We start from the raw sequence: 22,381 nt of genomic DNA, 5'->3' as shown, positions 1-22,381 counted from the left end.
TCATCACCATCCTCACGATGAAAGGGTGTATCGCCTCCAGATTCATCAACATTGTTGTCGTAATCACTGTTCTCTTCCTCACTCTGTGCATCTGCCAGATCCCGATTTAATACGTCGTCTTCGGGCAATGAGTGAGTATATTTGCTTCAACTTGCTAGTTTTCACTGCACAATCAACAAATTAATAAGATGCTAAATTTACAAAATACTTTTCTTATAGCCGTATCACTTCACTTACAAGTCGCAATGTGATGAAATTCCATGATGGACATTTTCATGTAGGTAATAGCTTTCGGATGGACCACTTTGATCCAACACACCAAAACTATGCTCGGGTTCATTATTGATAAAACTCATATATGACATGTACCCCCTGTTAAATATATCAGCGTTAATACAAATTGAATACAACAAAATTGTACATCGTACCACAAAGGAAAATTGAAGCTTACCACTCGTCTTGTGAATTATGTAAAGCAGGCGGGGATAAGTTTAAATCAAGGAAAACTCTTTCATCAGGAACATGTCCGACAAAAACTCCTCCAGAATAGCCAGCTGATGACTGGGGATTATCCGGAACATGTCTGGCCACCTCATTGTTTGGAACATCTTCGACCTTGACGTACATATCCAACATATTTATTACAAGATATTTCTGGTATTCATCCGGAGTCCTCAGAAAATCCCTCAAAGTTTCATCATCGTAGATGTTTAACTCCGAGTAAAAAACAGCCCCTTGCGGAGTGACGGAATACGGATATCTTCCAGTTACTTTAAGTATCACTGAACGTTTCCTCTTTCCCATTTTTTAGCATAACAACGATATCAATTTATCGTACTCTAGTGTAAGTGGTAATTTACATGACCGTGTGGAGATAAACTATATCTCACAGAGTTATTCTCCGTCACAACCTCACCCCCCAATATAATGAAACTCTTATTCTATGCTCTTCAGACATTGCGAAAAAAATGCTTCAGAGTTTAACAATAAGAAAATATTGAAGAGAATTAGAATTGTATGTGAACGATTTTTCCAAATACTCTGACCACTTTATATAGGAAATGGCTAGTCCGGGAGGTAGAAAATTTTGGATATATAGCGTTTTCTAAACACGCTATACATTAAAATAATTGTGATTGTCTGTTCACTTATTGGTGGGGCCAAAATCAGAGGATATCGTTTTCTAATTGTGTGCTATACATATAGCGTGTAACAACAACACGCTATACTTAACGGCAGACGTTACTGTTAATATATAGCGTGTTGTTATTGCACGTTATATATAGAAATGTCATTTTTTTAATACACTTATTTGTGTGTTTTGAGTCCAAACACACATTATTTAGGTTCCGGACTCCTCTTATTTCTTAACCCGGATTTACTGAGCAAATTTAATTAGGGAAAGACAGATCTGAATAAAGGGAATTGTTTGATTTTTCAACATTTCCCCTAATTTGATTTCTGTCGAATTTTCATCATTAGAATCTACTGGTTTATGGTCAAATACAAAAGCTGAAGCCTCAGTCAAAGCAAAGTTGTTAATTGCTGGCACCTAACATCATTGACTTCCCCAAACTCAAAACACTGTTTTGTTTATTGTGTAAACTGAGCAGTTGGAACCAAATCAAGAATCAACATCCAAACATAAGCAGCCATGTCTTTGGCGATCTCTCAGTTCTCTTGCTTCTCTTCAATGAATCGCAGATTATTGGTACAATTTCACACTCGACCACTGCACCCATGTTCTCCTCTTCCCTTCAAGGTACAATCTTTTTACTTTTTTCCCCTCAAGAAATGATTTTTATGAATACCCAGAATTTTATTTGTCCATTATTATTGCCAAGACATGTTTTTCCCCATAATTTCTTTTAGGGTTATTGCAAAAATAATGTTTTTTCCTGCTGGATGTTGCTTTAGTTACTGTTTGCAGGGGCTTGCATCCGCTTCCTTAAGCTCGAGGTGCATATAAAGTTGATTTTATAAGTAGATAGGGTGTGATGATGTACCTTGCTGAACTAGTTTAATATCTTGAATCTGCCTCTGACTGTTTGGAAGTTAATGCTGGGAAGTAGGGGTGGCAAAATGGTTCAAAGAAAACAGTCAACCACCCATATTATTTCTAAAAATGGGTTGGATAATTAACTTTTTAAAAACGGGTCAAATATGGATAAGAACCATATTATCCATTTAGAAAATGGATAACCAATGAGTAACCAATGGATAACCAATGGATCTAATTTTTACATTTGTAACGCCTCAAATTGGGGGTTCATCAAGTTAGAGAGACTAAGAATTCTTCCAAAAGTGATCATATACAAGAGGTCATGGATAATATGGGTAACCCATATTATCCGCCGGTTAACCCTTTTTTATCCGTATTAAATATGAGCCGGGTCGGATAATTGATCCGTTTTTCATTACCCGTTTTCAATCCGAACCATATCCGACCCGACCCACCCTTTTGCCACTCCTACTGGGAAGAGTAAAGAATTTTAAGAAATTTTGGACAATCTCCTAAGTAATGTCTCTTGATGAATTTATATGGTGTATTCACCAATCATATGTTACGATTAAAATGGGCCAATAATACAAGCAGAATGGTTGGAGAGGATTCGTTTAGCTAACCCCAACTGGTTTGTGATAGTTGATTTATTGATTGATATGTTTTGTCCAATAAAATTACTTACTTTTAATGTGATCATAATTATTATGCCGAAGATTGGCACATACTTGCGCTTTCTAAATATGATTTTGCTCATAAACAGAGGAAAGATGGAACCTGAACTGTGTCTGGATTATTCTTTGTAAAACAAGCATATAATATACGACCAGAATGGACTTTTGGGAGCTTTGATTTTCAAATTTGCTAAGTGAATCCTCAAACTTTCTATGATGCTTTCTTATACTTGATTGTACTATATTATTATTCTGATTTCAGCCGCTATTTTTCAACCTTCGTTCTCACTCATTTTCTTTCTATGTTTCTTTGAAGCAAATTCAGAGTGGATAATTTTGCTGATAGTACGGATATGACTTCAATAATAACTGTTTTTCTCTTTCTGAATTCTGATATAAGGCTAAAGGCTCCTTCGGTTTGACTTTTTGTATGATGGTTGACATTTCAGTCTGTAGAGTGTCTCTCCATGTTGAATCTGTATTCCTTCACTTAGACAAACTTCACTTGCCATGGATTTCAGGTAATTGCTATGAATAACGACGGACATGGCACGGACGAATCCAGTTTAGGGAGCAGGAATTCTTTAAGTTATGCAACAGATTCATCAAAATCACTTAATGGAACTTCATCCAACTCATATTCTGCACCAGAAGAATATGTTACTAGGAAAGAAATGAATGAGTCGGTGCAAGAAAACTCCAGCAGCCAGCCAAAAAAGGCTGCAAAAATTCATGATTTTTGTTTAGGAATTCCCTTCGGTGAGTATTAACTCATACTCTGAGGAGGCTGAGGAACATATGATACTTCTGTATTTAAGGCATTCCATTTTTCATACTTTTCTTCATGATGCTTATAGTGGTACAAACAAGTGCACTTTTTCTCTTTGCTACATCTTCTTGCAATTCTTTTCAAGTTAATCCCTTTTCCACTGGTGAATTCAGCCAGTTTAGATTTTTTAAAAAGTTGGGCAAGTCCTGTGAATCGCAGCCCATGAAGTCACTTTACTACCAGAAGTCCAATGCACTTTTCATGTTCCACCCTAGTTCTAAATTCCCGGAACATGTACCTCACACGTGTGCGCGGCACTTCTCTGGATACACCCATGTTGGGTACATACGTAATATACTTGGTACATATGTATATCCATTACCTTGAGTGGGTGCTCTGAAATGTGCGCATCTATAGGAAAGTGTATCAATGTAATATTGTAATGTCAGCAGACTACATTAAACTACTGTATTGTAGATAGTGTCTATAAAAGCACTAGGCATAAAGTACAATGCTTTGGCAGTTTCATGATCTCTTCTGTTATTTCTCAGAGAAATCATTCAAGTCGCATATCCTCCGGATCTATCTTAATCTTTGTTGTTACAGTAAGAAAGATGTTTTAGTCTCTTGCACTACTCAATTTATTGTCAACAACTTATTGATTTACATCACAGGTGGTCTTGTTTTCACGGGGGGGCTTATTGGTTTTATTTTCTCAAGAAATCCAGCCACATTAAGCAGTGGTGTTCTTTTTGGAGGTGCGTTATTGGCCCTCAGCACCATTAGCATGAAGGTCTGGAGACAGGGGAAAACTAGCTTTCCATTCATACTGGGTCAAGCAGGTATTTGCTGGTTTTCTATCAGTTATTTGCTAATTTGTTTTTCTGCCTCATCTAGTTGTGGCTATTGGATGGGCTTCACCTTGTTATTGGTGGTGAGCAGGGGACACTCTCTTCGAGTGTAATCTCTTTTTATATGTGTCTATGTGATCATAGGTTTAGCATTATATGTGATCATAGACACGTTTATTAATGCACTAACTTAGGCATCCATAGCCTAATTACCCTATGAACCTAAATCATCATTGAGCTCAGTTCCCATGGTTAATTTCTATTTTTCGCTCAAGTCTTAAATTTAACAACTTCAACCACAACTGCCTCCTGTCGAGAGTCTCGAGAGTCTTTTGGAAACAACCTCTCTACCTCCCAAGGGTAGGGGTGACCCCACTAGTGGGTCTCCACTGGGTTTGTTGTTGTAACCACAGCTGCCTCCTGATATAAGTAGAGTGAGGTCCATAAGGATATTCTTCATGCTAAAATGAAAAGGGTAAAAGAGGGAAAGAAAGATGTGAGTTCCCCAAACAATCCAAAGAGCTGTCTCCACAGTTGTTGGAGCAAACAGATATTCATTTTTTTTGTGTGTAGGTGTTTTTTTTTTTTGGGGGGGGGGGGGAGTTGGAGAGATGGCTGAAGAGGGAGAGAGAAAGAGAAGGAAGATGACATCTTCTTAGATCTTTGATAAAATAGCTTACTACTGAAAAATCATCTGATTATGTGTTACTGTGAACCTTTTAACTTAACGAATGGTAAATATTCATTTGCATGTTCCAACCTGGCTTGACTGAAATGAATAGTTCAATCTTACTCAATTTTGACTGCACATTTTAGTGCCATTCTGCAGTGCTAATAGATTATGGCCTTGTTAATGTGGCAATATCTGATTTCCAACATTACGCTTCTTTATTTTTTTTATTGTAAAGCTTATGGCTTTTTAAAACTTCAGAAATACGTAGTCGCTATATCACCTGAACAATGTAAAACAAATTCTCAATAGGTATTGCTGTGTGATCAGTTTTGTACTGTTATAGTCGGGATTGTGGTAGTGTATGATATTTGCTGACTCAGGGAGAAGGACAATGCTGTGCCTTTGTATTATTATTAGTCGTGGATTGCCATGTCGATGTGCCCAATTTTGAGGTGGTTGCTGTTGACATCAATACATCCAGCCTATTGTAACATTTTCAATATCTGCTTCTATTGTGGAATCACAAGCAAAGCTAATTTCTAACTTTATTAAGCATGCATTTTCTCATATTTTATGAAGAGCTCAATATAACACATTAATTCAAGGCACTGCATTCAAAGTTCTTATTATTGCTATATGATTCTTAGTGAGCTACTAATCTTCTCTGTGAGACACCCAAATAACAAGGGCGTAATGTGAAATTTCAACCTATATGGCTGCAAGTAAAATATTTCTCCTCAATGAAAAGTTTAATCTGCAGTTATCTGTGATTTAACCTATTGTAGATATGCTGCTACTAATTGAAAAGAAATATAGTTTTTAGATTCACTTTATGCATCATTTATATACCATCTTACACATTTTCCAGTTAGAGTTGAAGCTTTTAATGAACTCCCTATTGTCTGGTTCCTTACCTGCTAAAATAAATTGCAGAATGTATGTTCCTTTCACTAATTCGTCATTCCCTTTTTGTTGTCCTGCAGTACTTGCTGCGGCCCTTCTGTGGAAAAATATGCAGACCTTCTCACTGGTAGTTCTCCATAATGTCAGAGTCTTCTAATAACTTTATTGCAAGGTTTACATTGTCTAATAAAAATGGTGGTCTTCTTTTTTGTGTGGTGCAGACGGGAAAATTGTTCCCTACTGGCTTTTCCGCTGCCATCAGGTACTGCAACGTCTTCTTTTCTTGCTTCTCTGCGAGTATTCATTACCAGGTGCAACCGTGCAATATTATCTTTAATTTATTGCTAAATTTGCAGTGCTGCGATGTTCTGCTTCTACTCCTATGTGATACTGTCTGGGGGTAATCCACCACCCAAGAAGTTGAAGGCATCTACTTCAGTGACATCTTAGTTGCGCTAATTCTTAGAAATATGTTGAATATTCATCATAAACGTGGGCGGTTTTACAGTGAGCAAATCCATTAATTTGCGCAAGTTACATGTTGGCAAATGGCAAATGAGGGAAATGAGCAAAGTTTTGATAATATGTTTCTTGGAATGTGTAATGATTTTGCAAAGTTTCATGGGAGTTTGTTCGTTAGCAACTTGCTGGTGGCACATTTAATGTTATGATAGATTGATTAATACAAATTATCATGTATGGATCATTTTAAGTACTTTAGCATTATAGCACAAAATACACGATGTCTTTGCACTTTTTTTCTTCCTGTTTCTGTTATATAGTTTGTTGTCCTGGATTTATCTTTGTAAATGTACTAAGTTTCTCTATTGGCAGGTTCATTTTTGAAAAGTTGATTTTATCTTTTGGTAGAAGATGAGGAAAATAAATTGTCCCTAAAATTGAGAAAGAATGTAGAAAATTAATGCTTCCACAAGTTCAATTCTGCTTTACATTTTAGTTTTCTGCTATTGATGATTGAAAAATAGTAACGTTTACAAAGTCATTGAAAAATAGCCATTATTTTGCTGAAACACGGAAAATTATGCTTGATTACAAAGCTCCTGCATATAAACTTCTAGCATATTATGTTGGAACTCAAGCACATGAAAAGTTCCAGCATAATATGATGGATTATGGAGCTCTTGCGTCTAAACTTTCAGCCTATTATTTTCGAATTCCAGCACATTATGCTGGAATGTCATATATAAAAAATTCGAATACCAGCATAATATGCTGAATTTTTTTCGGATTTTTAAGGGTATTTTTGTTCAGATTTTATTTTTACATAAAAAAGTGACTAAATTTTGATTTCTTTTGAAACTGTAATTATTTTCAATTGTCAGTGCTATTTCTAATTTCCCCCCTATATTCTAGGGGAAAAGCCCACATTTTGCCCTGGACATTGAGAAATTAGTTATTCATACCTTTTAAAAGTTTGTTTCAAAAACAATTTCATCGTTTCCTATATGAACATTTTTAAGTATGACAACCATTTTAACTTGCTACAAAAGGGAGACACATGAAAAAAGAAAAGGAAAATTTCATATTTGTCCATGTACTTTGCAAAATTAGTCATTCATATAATATTGGTAAGCTGGCAGCGTTTCAACAACAATTAATTTGCTATACGACTATTATAATGCTGTACATAAATATAAAAATCTACTCAAGTTTTCTAAATAGAGTGCTAGAAAAATTGCAGCAAGCCTCATGATTATAGTGTCAAATTTAATTAAAACATCCAGAATGATGAAATCCGCACTTACACCGAACAAATTTGCAGTAGCTCTAAACTGCTCTAATGGCAGAAGTTTCTAGAGCACAAAAATGAAGAAGAAGCAGGTAATGCAAAATGATTCTCACTTCTCTGAAAACACAGAGTATTTATAATGAGCCTAACTAACTAACAATTAACTTATGAGCTGGACGTGAGCGGGCACTAAGTGTACAGTGGCATTAACCGACTAACTGACACACTAACTACCATTAACTAATACAGAAACTTGAGTTTTCAATTTTAGACAGAGTTTACCAAGGAATTCTAAATATGTTTCCGAGTCCCAGCGGAACAAAGTATAAGAAAGGAAAAGGAGAACCTTAAAACAGGCAGCCATTTAAGAGCATCACGTTGAGTTCCGGCTAATTTGGTCATGGTTCAGTGATTAAAAAAAAAACTAGCTTGCCCGTATTTTGACCATTTTATCCTACATATGCCAATTTAAACTCTATCTTTTCTATAATTTCAAATTACTTCATTAGCCACTTGACCACATCATTAGTTGCACCGAAGTCAAGAATTTGTATGGGTAACTTTGTTCCTTCTTGGTTATCATGATAATTCTCGCATTCTTAAGTACAATTTTTTTTATAATAAATCAAAATTTCTTTGATTGACCGTATTTAATTTGAGACCTGATTTTTTTAACACTTTATATGATAAAAATTGGTTATTAATAATGAAAAATATGATATTATTTCCCACCTTCTCTATGCTTCATATTTATTTTGTAGTGATTTAATATTTTCCTCTTGTACATTTAAATATAAATTATACGTACATAATAATTGTATACGGTCAAAATCAGCATTGCCCTTTTTGTGCAACTGATCGAGGGTGGAGCATGATAAGTCAAGGATCAGCTTCGATTTATATCAAACTATGGTGCAGGGTTAGGTTGTCAAGCTCGAGACCACGAGACCGATTGAGATCGAGACCGACCAAAACCGAGACCGAATGAGATTGATATCGATCATGATCGGGACCGAATAAGATAGAGATCGAGGGAAGCTTACTGGGTCAAATAGCGAAAAGACGAAATACCGCAATCGGGCGAGGATCACGGCGCAAATCTCGGCACGTATCAAGAAGAGGCCGATTAATTAGCCAATCATAGGATTTCTTACTGTATTTAGAATTGTACCAAGAGTAGGACTCCCCTACTATATAAAGAGGGTCTAACCATTTGTAAAAGACATCATATTCACGTTACTTAAAGCAATATATTCTCTTTCTCTTAAGTTTTCAATATTTCTGTCATTTTGTTCATACTTTCCGGCGAAATATTCACTTGGTTCGAAGGCAACCTAGCTCAAGGATCAAAGCTATACATCTCATTTGGTTTGCTTCACTTATATTTGCAGTTAATTTCAGTATCAATTTATGTTTGCTCTTAGTTTGTGCTAAGTAAATCACGTGTCCTACGGGGGCAGAAAAGACCCGAGCATCCTCTGGGACCGAGATGATAATTGATCGCTTGCGCCCGAGATCAACACTTGGAGATAGAAACCAAGTAGTCAGTTTAAGGCTCGAGGAATCCTCGCTCGAGCTCTTCTTTGGTATCTCCAAGTCACCCAGACTGGTGACATCTTCCACTCCGACAAAGTAGCCATGGAAAGGGTCTTCTGCACTATGGACCCCTTCATCATGGAAAGTCTCCACAGCCTGAGAATCCTTAATCATTGACTCAGTGAATGAAGGAAGCGATAGGGGAATCTCCAATTTCTATCGCCCCAGGTAAATCTTTTGGGGCACCGCCTTCATCTCGGGGAGCCTCGAGCATGGTTTCTACACCAGCATCAACCGCCTCCTTGGTAGCCTTCTCACCTCGAGGCGAAATGCCTTCGACTCTTACTGGCTCAGGGACTTTGGCTGAAACTTCCCCCTCAATCTCATCAATTCGAGACAGAGCCGTTTCAGCTCGCACCGGCTCAGTAGTTCCTCGAATCTCGGTGCCAGCTCGCACACGGGAAACTAGCCCGGAGTCTTCTTCTTCTTCCTCAACCTTATCCCTTAGCCGTTGGACTGGCTCCATAGATAAAGGGATGATTTTCCCCTTTGAGTTACATGCTGCTTTCTTTTTGGGTTTCTGCCCCTTGGAGTCCATGGAATTCGAAGCCCTTTTCCTATTTTTCTCCAGTGTCGATATAGATGGTTGGATTTCTTCATCACCAGATGGGAGCCTCATCATCACATCCTTCCCGAGACCTACAAAAGGAAAGAAATGAGTAAGCCCGGGAAAATATTCGAATAATGGTCAAATATTAAGTCAGGAAGAAAGGTTTACCATGACTACTATCCTTCCATCGACCCTTCGCCAAATAGCGCCATGCATGCTTAGCGTGCGTTGACTGCGATATTAGGCTCCTGACCGAGTGCTCAAGTTGGGGAACCGCACCCGGCATCCAAGCAATGACTATATCAAGTACACTGATAAGAAAGGGTGAAAGAATGAAGAAAATAAACAGAAGCTAAGGATGGAATTATACTTACGTTTCATATTCCATTTCTTGGGAAATGGCATACTTTCGACCGGGATCAAGTCTAAGTCTTCACTCAAACAAATCGGCCCATCCAGCCTAGGTTTTTGTCTTCATCTATGCTCGAGAAAGGTGCCCTAGTGGCTCAACGTTGAAGCTTTATTAGTCCTCCTCGATAGAGTCGAGGGCTATATAGGCGTATGAGGTAGTCGAGGGTGAAGGGAAGCCCATTGACTTTGCTTGAGAAGAAACTGAGTAGTATCACTATCCTCCAGAAAGAGGCATAAATTTAACCGAGGGTCACCTCGTATTTCTTGCAAAATCTATGATGATCAGATCAAGGGGACCCAACGTGAAGGGGTAAGTGTAAACACTTAAGAACCCTTCCACATGGGTGGTGATTGCTTCTTCTGGAGCTGGCACCACCACGTATTTTTTTACCGCAATTGCAATCTTTTTAACTTGGAAGAGGAGTTTTCAGTTATCGAGCATATATACCTCGATACCGAGTCGCATCGGCCCGACACCAAGAAGTTTTTTCAACCTTAAAATCAGAATCGGGAACATATCCTCTAGGAAAATCTCTTCAGGGCGTGGCTCCGCTGCCGGTCCCTCACCGGCCGACCGTGACGATGAAACAGTCTCCTTTCGTAGAACGGTTTTTAAAGTCTTAGCCATTTTTGCTTTGGTGAGTAAAGAAGAGTGAAACTTTGGAGGAGTGCTTGGTATTTTGTGATGAAACTCAGGGATATGAGAATACAAAGCTTTGAGGAAGACACAAGATTTTGAAGATTAAAGTGAAAGAAGATTTGAAAATAAAGTTTGAAAAGTTAAGAAGGAGGGTATCTATAATTTCCCAACGACGGTTCAAAGCCGATAATGGCCGACCGTCGACTAACGCGCATTAGTGCCTGGGCAACCGTACCGACAAGACGTTTCATTTATCCCTGTTGCTTACGTCATGATGTATCGAGGCGAAGATCGAGGACTCAAATCGTTTCTTGTCATTACTCTCCAAAAAATGAGGGGACTATCTATATACGGTCAAAATCGGGCTTTCCCTTTTTGTGCAACTGATCGAGGGTGGAGCATGATAAGTTAAGGATCGGCTTCGATTTATATCAAACTATAGTGCAGGGTTAGATTGTCAAGCTCGAGACCATGAGACCGATTGAGATCGAGACCGACTAAAAGCGAGACCGAATGAGATCGATATCGATCATTATCGGGACCGAATAAGATAGAGATCGAGGGAAGCTTACTAGGTCGAATAGCGTAAAGACGAAATATCCGCAATCGGGCGAGGATCACGGTGCAAGTCTCGACATGTATCAAGAAGAGGCCGATTAATTAGCCAATCATAGGATTTCTTACTGTATTTAGAATTGTACCAAGAGTAGGACTCCCCTACTATATAAAGAGAGTCTAACCATTTGTAAAAGGCATCATAGTCACGTTACTTAAAACAATATATTCTCTTTCTCTTAAGCTTTCAATATTTCTGTCATTTTGTTCATCTTTTCGGTGAAATATTCACTTGATTCGAAGGCAACCTAGCTCAAGGATCAAAGCTATACATCTCATTTGGTTTGCTTTATTTATATTTGCAGTTAATTTCAGTATCAATTTACTTTTTTTCTCAGTTTGTGCTAAGTAAATCACGTGTCCTTAAAACCACAGTATAAATTCAGTTGTTATCCATTTTTTAGGGTAAACAATAATATTAACAGTTATATTTAAATATGATTCTACAATTAATTATTACTTAGTTGCTTTTGAAAATATCTGTGTTACTGTACTATTTTTGGTTACGATATATTATAGTCTGATTCTGATCACATTCTATTCCTGAAGAATTGTGTAATTGGGCATCAAAACAATCAGAGAATCTTGCAACAGGGAGGTAAGATTTCTCTTGATAAAAAGATATTTTTCTGCATGCTTACTATACTAGCTGGAAAGCTTTTAATTGTGTAACTGAATAAATAAATATTATCCAGTGGTGAAGCGTTAGTCTTGTCAAAATTTAGAGGTCTTTTACATTATACTATTGTAATTCACTGCATCCCCGTTTCATTCGCTGTTTTAATTCCTCATATCCCCACAAATCAAGAGGTCTTTAATTAATAACGCACCACTCTTCTATATAAAGTTCATTTTTTTTTTCCTTCCATTTAATTTTTTAACTGCTGGCTTGCTGGAAAGCTGGCACCTTTTGTATATTAACACTAAAAACTTCTTTTTTTTTTTTAAATTTTAAAAGGGGCCTCCAGCAACACCATTGCCACCGTGAACCGCCGCCACGTAGTGGCTGAGAAACCTAGTGCAACCGTAAATTAAATCATGGCCAAGCCAAGTTTTGTCCCAGTTGTGTTTGCCTTTCTGTTTCTTTCATCACAGACCTTTTGCAGTGCTCATGATGATAATGAAGTTGGTATAAATTATCTTTCATTAATCCCTTTCTCATATTTACTATTTCACCTTCTTATGTACTCTATTTGGTTTTGTTTTATCAATATACTAGATATTTTATATTCCCTCCGTTTCAATTTAGATAAGGTAGTTTGACTCGGTACAGAATTTAAGGAAAACAAAAGACCTTTAAAAACTTGTGATTTTAAAAGCTTAAAGGGTAAAAGTTTTGTGGGACCATGACATTTGTATGATTATAAATGCTTCTCATTAAGAGTAAATCGAGTACAATGAAGAGTTTAAAGTTAAATTATTTTCAAATTTAGAAATGTGTCATTTATTTTGAAACAAACTACTAAAAAAGAAAGCACCTTATATAATTTGAAACGGAGGGAGTATGTATGTTTATAACGGTGATCGATGTTCAATCGAGTCAATTTGCATTACTAAATTCTGCCACCTTTCGCCCGTACAAGTATTGGTATAGATGGAAAAAAAAAAACCTATTGTTTTTTGCAATAGAAGTATAGGACTAATGAAGGTTTGTCTCTGAGATTGAATCAAAGTATAGCCAATTAATTTTTCATAGTGCACGACAAATACATAATTTTATACTTTAATAATATGTCCTAACATTTAACTTTGTTGTGGTGGAAATGATCACATGAAAAGCTCGAACATTTTTCTTCTCGTTGATATTCATTTACTAGGTGACATAATTTTTCTTTTCAATAAAAAGGGCTTACTAAGGTGGCTGGATTATGTTAAACAAGAGAAACAAAATAAAAGCGTTTTTCTCTCTCTTCATTCTGCAATGATATTTATTTCTTCTTCTTCTCTAATTCTTATATGTATATGATATTTTTTTTCTTTTGTGTGTGAAACACCAGATGATGAGTCAAAATTCACTTACCTGTTGGGAACCAACGAAGGACCAGAGAATTGGGGTAACCTTAAACCAGAATGGACACTATGTACTACTGGCAAATTTCAGTCTCCAGTTAATATCCGTAACAAAACTGTGACGGTTACCACTGCTCTCCAACATTTGAAACCAAACTACAAAGTCGCACCTGCTATTATTATTAACAGAGGTCATGATATTAAGGTATATATATATATACACTGAGTCTGACCATGTAAAGTTTTCTTTTTATTTAATTTAATAGAGATTTGCCTGTAATTATACAGTTTCAGTGAATCCAACTATTAATTTTTGGCCTTTTTTTATTTTTTTTTGGTTTGCTCAAAAAAAAAAAAAAACTATTAATTTTTGGCAGTTGCAATGGGAAGGAGATGCAGGATATATCAATATTGATGGTACTGAGTATAAATTACAACAATGTCACTGGCATACTCCTTCTGAGCACAAACTTAATAATAAATGGTTTGTCTCATTATACTAGCTTATCAATTCCATTTGGTCTAACATAAGTATCATTTTAGTCAAATTCAAGATAAGAAGGCATTAATGATTTTTGTCCAAATCTACTCTGAATAATCCTTAATGAGAAAATATATAATTTTCTTAGTGAGTGTGCCAAAACCTTAAAAACTTTAGGACAATATTGATATTTGCAGCTTTGCAATGGAGGCGCACATGGTTCATCAGAGTGCTGATGGGAAAATAGCTGTGGTTGCAATACCTTTCAAAATTGGAAGCCCTAACCCTTTCTTTGAGGAGGTAATGATCCAAATCATTTAATTTGTATTAATTCTTCTAGCTATTCTTCCTTCTATTTCATATCCTAATTATACTATGTTGATGTTCTTTAAATTCATTTCACTATTACCACAACTTACATGAATAAGGAAAAGGTCAAGAAAAAATACTAGGAGTACGTAACAAATTATTAGACAAATCCTCTTCTAATTTTTTTTCTCTGTTTCTTTCTCCTTAGTTACCTTATTTTGCATGTAAACTTAACATTTTTTTCTCTTGTACCAGTTAATGCATCACATCGAGACAGTTGATGATAAGGGTCTGAAATTGGGATGGGTTGATCCTCAACAACTTGGGGTCGGCGATGAACCTTTCTATCGATACATTGGTTCACTCACTGTTCCTCCTTGCACTGAGGGTATCACTTGGAATGTACTCCCCAAGGTATCCATTTTTATTTTTTCATCTTCTCAAATGTTTTTATATTTGGAATGGTACGTTTTAGGTCTAATTTCTATTAATTTTGCTGAATTATTCCTAACTGCATATTTATAATACATGAAATTCTAAATTAATTACTCCCTTAGTATCTTATTTCTTCTTTATTGGCTAATGTAGGCAAGGACTGTTTCTATGGAACAATTGATGGCATATAGAAGTGCTGTTCATGATGTAAGTATTACTTCTCATTTAATCGTCCTAACTTCAACAAATTTTATTCGACATCTATAAATCTTGAAAACTTTTCGTATATTACGGACTTGCCGTTTTCCATAAGGTTAGAAATAAAATGTGTTTGTTGATAATGTATTTACGGTTTAACTTATATAAACTGATAATGCAATTTTATTTTTTTTACGTATTTTAACATGTTACGACTTATATATATACCCTAATAGTGTACTTTAAAATGCAAAGCAATTATGAGTAAATCTCATTTAGGTTTTGATTTGTTAATTTTCTTTTATTTTTTTTAAAAAAAAATTATTTAAAAAACAGGGATTTGAGGCAAATGCAAGACCAGTTCAGAGCTTACATAAAAGACCAGTATATCTAGCTATATAAGTCCAAGAATGAATGACGCCAACTTCAGATTAGATTGTACTTACACGTGAATATGGAAACAAGAACAAACTGTGTCTGTGGTGGTCAAGTGTTGGAAATGACCTTTTGGAAAGAGATATTTGGAACCCAAAAAGTCATAGTTGAGGTCCACATAAAGGAAATATACACTAGTCTTCACTTTCTTTTACGTGTATATCTTTAATTATGCATTATTGTGTAAATATTATTTACACAATTCATAGAATTATACTATGAATACCCTTCGATGACGTCTTGTTCAGCGAAATTGGAGACCATTAAATCTTAAAGGTGAATTTAGTAGCATTAAAATCGAACATCAATAAAGGCAAAATGGTTAGCATGATTAAATAGGTCCTGGATTTAGGTATTATTACAAAGTTGCCATTTCTCCATATTCGTAAAACGTAAAGCTTTAAGAAAAAACAGAGCTACCGCCGTACGATTTTGCGAAATTGTTACGCATTTAGGTGTGTTTGGTAAGAAGGAAAACATTTTCTGGAGAATAATTTATTACACTATCATTAGATATACATTAAATTCAATTAATATATAGTGCATGTGTCCGCTAAATTATACTAGCCTAAATCACGCTTGCTATAGTACACGCTCCCTCCTTTTGTATTTTCATAAACAAACTAAGAACATCATTACTTCTCAATAGACAAATAACAGCATCATATTATCACAGCAAAACATTTAATTAGCACAGTTTGAAATTAATCAGGAATGAATATATCAATAGCTATAAAAATCTTCAGAGAAAAGGGGGCATTGATCCTCCAAATCTTGTGGAATGTCAGGAACAAATGGGGGATTAAGTTTAAGTATTTCTGCAGCATAGGCATCCAATTCTTTATGGTAAGAAGCAATATCATTATTGGGACAAACAAAGGCAATTTCTTGATCCTTCTGCACTTGCACTAACAACTTATCAAAAAAGGCCAATTCTTCTTCAGTTAAGGGCTTAAACGGTTCATTGAATGATGGCAATGCAGTATATGTGGTTTCTTCCGTAGAGACTAGAGGCAATGGAGCAGCATTTGATTCTTCTGTGAGTAAACTATCTAAGCTGATATGCTCGTCGTCCCCATTCCAAAAATTCCCCACACACACCCCACCCCACCCTCTCTCTCCAAAAAGGTTTTTTATTTTTAAATTTCAATTTATTTTTGGACACTACCCACCCTGCTACCCCTCCCCGCAAAAAAATTATTTTTTTTACTTTTTTTTTGTAATTTTAAATTTTTATTTTTCGTTTTTCTGCACCACTCTCCCCTCACCCGTCAAAACCCCACCCCACTACCCCCCACCCCCCACTCCCGCACAAAAAAAGTTTTTTTTTTGTAATTTTTAAACTTCTGGTTTTTCGTTTAATTGGAAAAACTCCTTCCCCCCCCCCCCCCCCCCCCCCCCCCCCCCCGCACAATTGTTTTTTTTATTTTTCCGCACAACACAAAATTTATTTAAATTTTATTGGATTTAAATCCATAAAATAATTTGGACCATATTAAATTCAAGACATTAGTCCAAACAAATATTGTCGCTAGTAATTGGGCTAATTATTAAAAGCCAATATATGTGTTGGGCTAGTCCATTTAATTAGATTATAAATTAAATGATAAGCCTACTTCAATAGCCCAAGGTCCAAATGGCTATTTGCCCGTCTTAAAGCCCAGGCTCGTGCCACGTGTCAAGTGATGTAGCAATCCAAGTCAAAAGAACGAGCCAACAAAATCATGACATGTATCAAGTGATGTGGCAATCCAAGACAAGTAAATGAGCCTATGAAATCATGACATGTGTCGAGTAATGTAGCAATCCAAGCCAAATAAATGAGCCAATTAAATCATGCCAAGTGTCTGGATAGTATTGGTCAGTTCAAACGGACCAATCAAATTGCAGAGCCATACCACTCCCTACAACAATAAATAGAGGTTTTTATAAAGCTAGAAGACACCAGAAGTGCTAACAAGAAGCAAACAGAGAGCTCGTGGATCAAACACCGCAGATTTCTCTACAAGCTACAAGTTCAAGCACTCAAACACTCAAGCTATAAGTTCAAGTTCAAGTTCAAGTTCAAGATCAAGAACGAAGCCAAATCAAATACCAAGACGTTCAAGATCAAATTACTTGTTCGTGATCAAACCCAAATTGAAGTTCAAGGAGGAGATTCAAGATCAAACTTTACAAGCCCTTGAATCAAATCAAAGTCAAGTTTATTAAGATACTTTACAATCTTGAAGAATCAAAGGAATACCATAGAGATTGTAACACTTTTATTTATTGAAATCAAATACTACATTTGTTACGCAATTTTCCAGTCTTGATTATTTATTTTTCTCGACGCGAAAATTTGTTGTTACAAATTTCTAGCACGCCCAGTGGAACAATTTCTACCTCCCATCTCTTCAAATTACCAAATTTCAAGAACACAGAAATGACTCCTAAGAAGATCAACTTCAAACTCACTTCTGCTAAGGCTACGGATTCTAAATTTTCATCTGATGTGGAAAACTTGCTGGATGCTACTATGGAAAGCGTAGGGCCTGTCACTAGGAACAAAGCAAACTTGCTGGGACAAAAAACATTTCAAATGCCATCTGCATCGGTTCCTATCTTTGATTTTCAATCCTCAAAGAGGGCAAGATCCTTTCCAACTGAATTGGAAGAAGGAGCGAACATTGCTGAAATTGTTTAGAAGACATTGGCTCTACTTAGCCCTTCTAGATCTAAGAATCTCATCGCACAGGGCGATGGTGATGTCTTGATCACTGGATCTTCTCCAAGCACTCCACATGAGTTATTCCACCCAAAGTATGGTGTAAGAGAAAATCCGTGCTTTGCTCCACCATCCATGACGGTTATCCAAGCAATGGTGACTAATACTTCAACTGTTGAAGAACAACTCGCAAATTTAACAAAGGCAATTGAAGGGTCAACGAAGCATATGCAAGATCAAGATAATCAAATTATCAAGCTGACAGATATAGTTGAAAGCATGATGGAGGGAGATTCAAGTCAAGCACCTGGAAAGCTCCCGATGATGCAAGATAAAGGAGATTCATCTGCAAGGCAGACAACGACTCCTAAAGAGTTTCAGATTTCATCTGACAGGGTTATTCCCATTAACAAATTGAAAGACTTCATTATGAGAACCATCAAAGATAAGTACGATGTTGCTGCAAAGTCTTCTCTCGCATATGCAAAGCCATACACTGTGAGAATTGATAGTTTGAAGATGCCTGCAGGTTATCAACCCCCAAAGTTTCAACAATTTGATGGTAAAGGAAATCCGAAGCAACACATTGCACACTTCGTCGAAACTTCTAATAATGCTGGAACCTATGGAGATTATCTTGTCAAGCAGTTCGTCCGTTCCTTAAAAGGAAATGCTTTTGATTAGTACACTGATCTCGAGGCTGGTTTCATCGATATCTGGGAGCAACTTGAACATGAATTTCTCAATCGCTTCTATAGCACAAGGCGCATTGTAAGTATGGTTTAACTCACAAATACGCATCAATGGAAGGATGAACCAGTTGTTGATTTCATCAATCGATTGAGGAATGCGAGCCTCAATTGTAAAGACAGACTTAATGAAGCTTCTGGAATAGAAACGTGTATCCAAGGAATGCATTGGGGACTTTGCTACATCCTGCATAGTATCAAGCCTAAGTCTTTTGAAGAATTGGCTACACGTGCTCATGATATGGATCTAAGTGTGTCTTCAAGCGGAAATCAAGGGCCACATGTTTATGAACCTCGCAAAGTGAAGGATAAACAAGAAATAAAGAAAGGAGGCAGGTTTTTTCCGAAGTCTAAGAGCAAGGAATCAATGAATGTTAATGCCTCGCCATTAAAGGTCACTACAAAAATGAGAAAGAAGCAAAGTGTGAAAACAACGTCCTTACAGGATAAAGTTGGCCGAAAGTTAACTCTGAAGGAAATGCAAGTGAAAGAATATCCATTCTTGGACTCCGATGTCCCAACAATTTTTGAAGAACTCCTTGAGTTGAAACTCATTGAGTTACCCGAAATGAAGCGGCCAGATGAAGCTGGAAATATTAATAATCCAAATTATTGCAAGTACCATCGGTTGATTGGCCACCCTATTGAAAAATGCTTTGTCTTCAAGGAGAAAGTCATGGACTTGGCCGCTGAAGGAAAAATCTTGCTTGAGGATGAGAAATACAGTTCAAATCAAGTATCTTTCATTTTTGGTTCACTTGATCCCATTTTCCTTTGCAATTTTGTCGAAGTACATGAATGTGATGGCATCCAAACTGCATCATCACCAAATATGATTAAATTTGGTGACTTTGAATCTATCAATGTGAGCAAACCATTGCTTCTCTCTATGGAATATAAACTAATAGTGGAGGAAAGATCTCAAGAGAAAGGTGAATCACATGATGATCAAACTGATGATGAAGGTTGGATTCTTGTGACTCGGCGGAGACGCTGCAAGACAAATTTACAAAGGGAGTCAAATAAGCAGTTGACTAGGGTAAAAATGGTGAAAAGAACCAAGAAGAAAATGATAAAGAAGAACTAGAAGAAAGCAAAAATGCCGGAGAATCACTATCAAAGGCTACGTCGTCCAGTAACATTGGAGGAATTCCTGCCAATCTGGTTACACCCGCGAGCTTCCTATGAATATATCAAAGCCTCATGTTGTAAGATAGATGAAGAAGAGACAACAAAGGAGGATCCATCATTGTTGCCACCTCCTTTGCCTGAAAAACTCACTGGGAAATCTGAGGAGGTGGACGTTTGTGATGCAAAAATCACATTTACTAATGATGATCTTTTTCTTGGTGAAACACGCCATAATCTCCCCTATTTATGGTTGGTTTTGTGTGAGAACAGAGAATAAGTAGAATCTTGATCGATGATGGGTCTGGAGTCAATATTCTCCCAATTCGTACTATCAAAGAGCTTGGCATACCGATTGATGAACTATGTGAGAGTCGTTTGATGATTCAAGGGTTCAATCAAGGGGGGAAAGAGCTATAAGGGCTATCAAATTGGAAATAAATATGGGAGATTTGCATTCGAGTGCATGGATGCACATGATCGATGCAAAAAACCTCATATAATATCATGTTAGGAAGCCATGGATACACGAGAATAAAGTGGTTTCATCCACCTACCATCAGTGCTTGAAATACTGCAAAGATGGGGTCGAAAAGAATATAGTTGCTGATGATAAGCCCTTTACCGAGGCTAAATCATACTTTGCCGATGCAAAATTCTATTTAAAGAATTACGTCTCAAAGGAGGTTAAGGTTGATGATGTGATATTGACCAAAAATGTTGCAAAGGAGGTTGATGCAACAACTAGCAAGGAAAATATTACAGTTGAAAAAGATCAGGTGCTTTATGATAGGAACAAGATGAATGAGGCATCTTCAAGTAAGAAAGTGACTCATGTTCTTCGCTATGTCCCAAAGATAAGGGATGTTGAAGATCCATCTTCTACACTACAAGGTAAGGTTTTGGGAGACTTGACCCTTCCTATCAAGCGAATTGATGCAATTAAGTCGTCTACAAAGTTGTTTAAAGGGTTTGTCAAATCATCAAGCCACAATTCGCTTCTAAATCTAACACTTCCTGCAAAGCGCACAGATGAGGGCTTTGACCCAAACGCCTACAAGCTGTTAGCAAAAGCTGGATATGATCCCAACGAACCATTCAAGTTGGGAAAGCTCCCGTCTGAAGCTTCAAACCCTACTCAAAAGATGATGATGGAGAAAGGGTACCCACTGAAGCAATCACGTGAAGGATTGGGTTACAAACAACCCTCGCCAATCCGTATCTCCATTAAAAGGGCAAGTTGTAACTACATTACTGCTAAAGAAGTGTCTACGACGCTTAATAAGAAACCTTCTGTGTTTTGATCGACTTACGAATCCAAGGACCTCAGTCTTTGATATGTTGGGACCATTGAAGAAGGAAAACAAACGTCATGGAAGTGATAGAAGGATTGGAGCACCTATCTTCGCTAAAAAGGAGATTTTGACCACAAACTGCCCAAGTCTGATTCCTTCTAGAATGAGGCGAGAGACCAAACTTGTAGTTTCATGCGAAAAGGTCCTCAAAGCAAAGGCTCATACTATAGTACACACTAGAGAACGGGAGGAAGATGAAGAAAGTGTGGGGTCATTATATCATATCACCATTCATGATGAACAAAATGCTTCATCTTATACGGAAGTCGAGGAAAAGTGCCTTGATATTCATGAATGTCATCACATATCTTTCAATGATGGTGATCCTTAAGAGGATGAAGATGCTAAATATTCACCACCTAAGCTTGAAGAAGGGGTGAAGACAATGGTTGATGCGCTAAAAGAAGTCAATCTCGGAGTAGTTGAAGATCCAAAGCCCACATATGTCAGTGCCTCTCTAACTAATGATGAAGATGACAAATATATTGAGCTACTTAAGGAGTTCAACGATGTATTTGCTTGGAGCTACAAAGAAATGCCAGGTTTAGACCCCAAGGTGGTTGTTCATCATCTTGCTATCAGACGAGGTTCTCATCCTGTGAAGCAAGCACAACGTCGCTTCAGACCTGAACTGGTTCCTTTGATTGAAACCGAAGTTAACAAGCTTATTGAGGCTGGTTTTGTTTGTAAAGTTAAATATCCTACATGGATTTCAAGCATCGTCCCTGTAAGAAAGAAGAATGGCCAAATCCGAGTTTGTGTTGACTTTAGGGACCTAAATAACGCTTGTCCTAAGGATGAATTTCCTCTTCCTATCCCAGAGCTCATGATTGATGCAATAACTGGATACGAGGCGATGTTATTCATGGATGGTTCATCTGGATATAATCAAATTCGTATGACACCGAAGGGCGAAGAACGTACTGCCTTTTGCACCCCTAAAGGTATATACTGCTACAAGGTAATGCCTTTCGGTTTGAAGAATGCTGGTGCTACATATCAACGTGACATGCAAAATATTTTTGATGACATGCTTCATCAAAACGTGGAGTGTTATGTTGACGACGTAGTGGTAAAGTCAAGGAAGACGAATGATCACTTGCAAGATTTGAGGATGGTATTTGAACGGCTTCAGAGATA

At 37.0% G+C, this 22,381-nt stretch overlaps 2 protein-coding genes across 6 annotated transcripts; both read left to right on the top strand.

Moving 5' to 3' along the window:
- Window positions 1–1,397: 1,397 nt before the first annotated feature.
- Window positions 1,398–6,721, top strand: LOC104221392 (protein FATTY ACID EXPORT 1, chloroplastic-like). The gene is made up of 6 exons (XM_009772456.2): window positions 1,398–1,762; window positions 3,198–3,435; window positions 4,120–4,287; window positions 5,953–5,999; window positions 6,094–6,134; window positions 6,229–6,721. The coding sequence occupies exons 1-6, from the start codon at window positions 1,655–1,657 to the stop codon at window positions 6,320–6,322; spliced, it is 696 nt and encodes a 231-aa protein (XP_009770758.1). The 5' UTR covers window positions 1,398–1,654; the 3' UTR covers window positions 6,323–6,721.
- A 5,608-nt stretch (window positions 6,722–12,329) lies between these two features.
- LOC104221390 (alpha carbonic anhydrase 4-like) lies at window positions 12,330–17,574 on the top strand. 5 transcript variants are annotated; one of them, XM_070165251.1, is made up of 8 exons: window positions 12,330–12,563; window positions 13,432–13,649; window positions 13,822–13,928; window positions 14,123–14,225; window positions 14,490–14,648; window positions 14,823–14,876; window positions 16,286–16,341; window positions 16,962–17,574. In XM_070165251.1, exons 1-7 carry the CDS (start codon window positions 12,473–12,475, stop codon window positions 16,304–16,306), a joined length of 753 nt encoding a protein of 250 aa, XP_070021352.1. In that variant the 5' UTR covers window positions 12,330–12,472; the 3' UTR covers window positions 16,307–16,341; window positions 16,962–17,574. The 5 variants fall into 5 exon arrangements, with proteins under 5 accessions (XP_070021352.1, XP_070021351.1, XP_070021353.1 ...); XM_070165250.1 differs by having other exon boundaries at window positions 16,927–17,574; XM_070165252.1 differs by lacking the exon at window positions 16,962–17,574 and adding an exon at window positions 16,091–16,148 and having other exon boundaries at window positions 16,247–16,510.
- The last annotated feature ends 4,807 nt before the right edge of the window (window positions 17,575–22,381 follow it).

The sequence above is a fragment of the Nicotiana sylvestris genome, chromosome 12 (assembly GCF_000393655.2).
Source record: "Nicotiana sylvestris chromosome 12, ASM39365v2, whole genome shotgun sequence".
NCBI classification, from domain to species: Eukaryota; Viridiplantae; Streptophyta; class Magnoliopsida; order Solanales; family Solanaceae; genus Nicotiana; species Nicotiana sylvestris.
The sequence above is the reverse complement of the archived record's forward strand: the minus strand, read 5'-3'. Positions and strand labels throughout refer to the sequence as shown.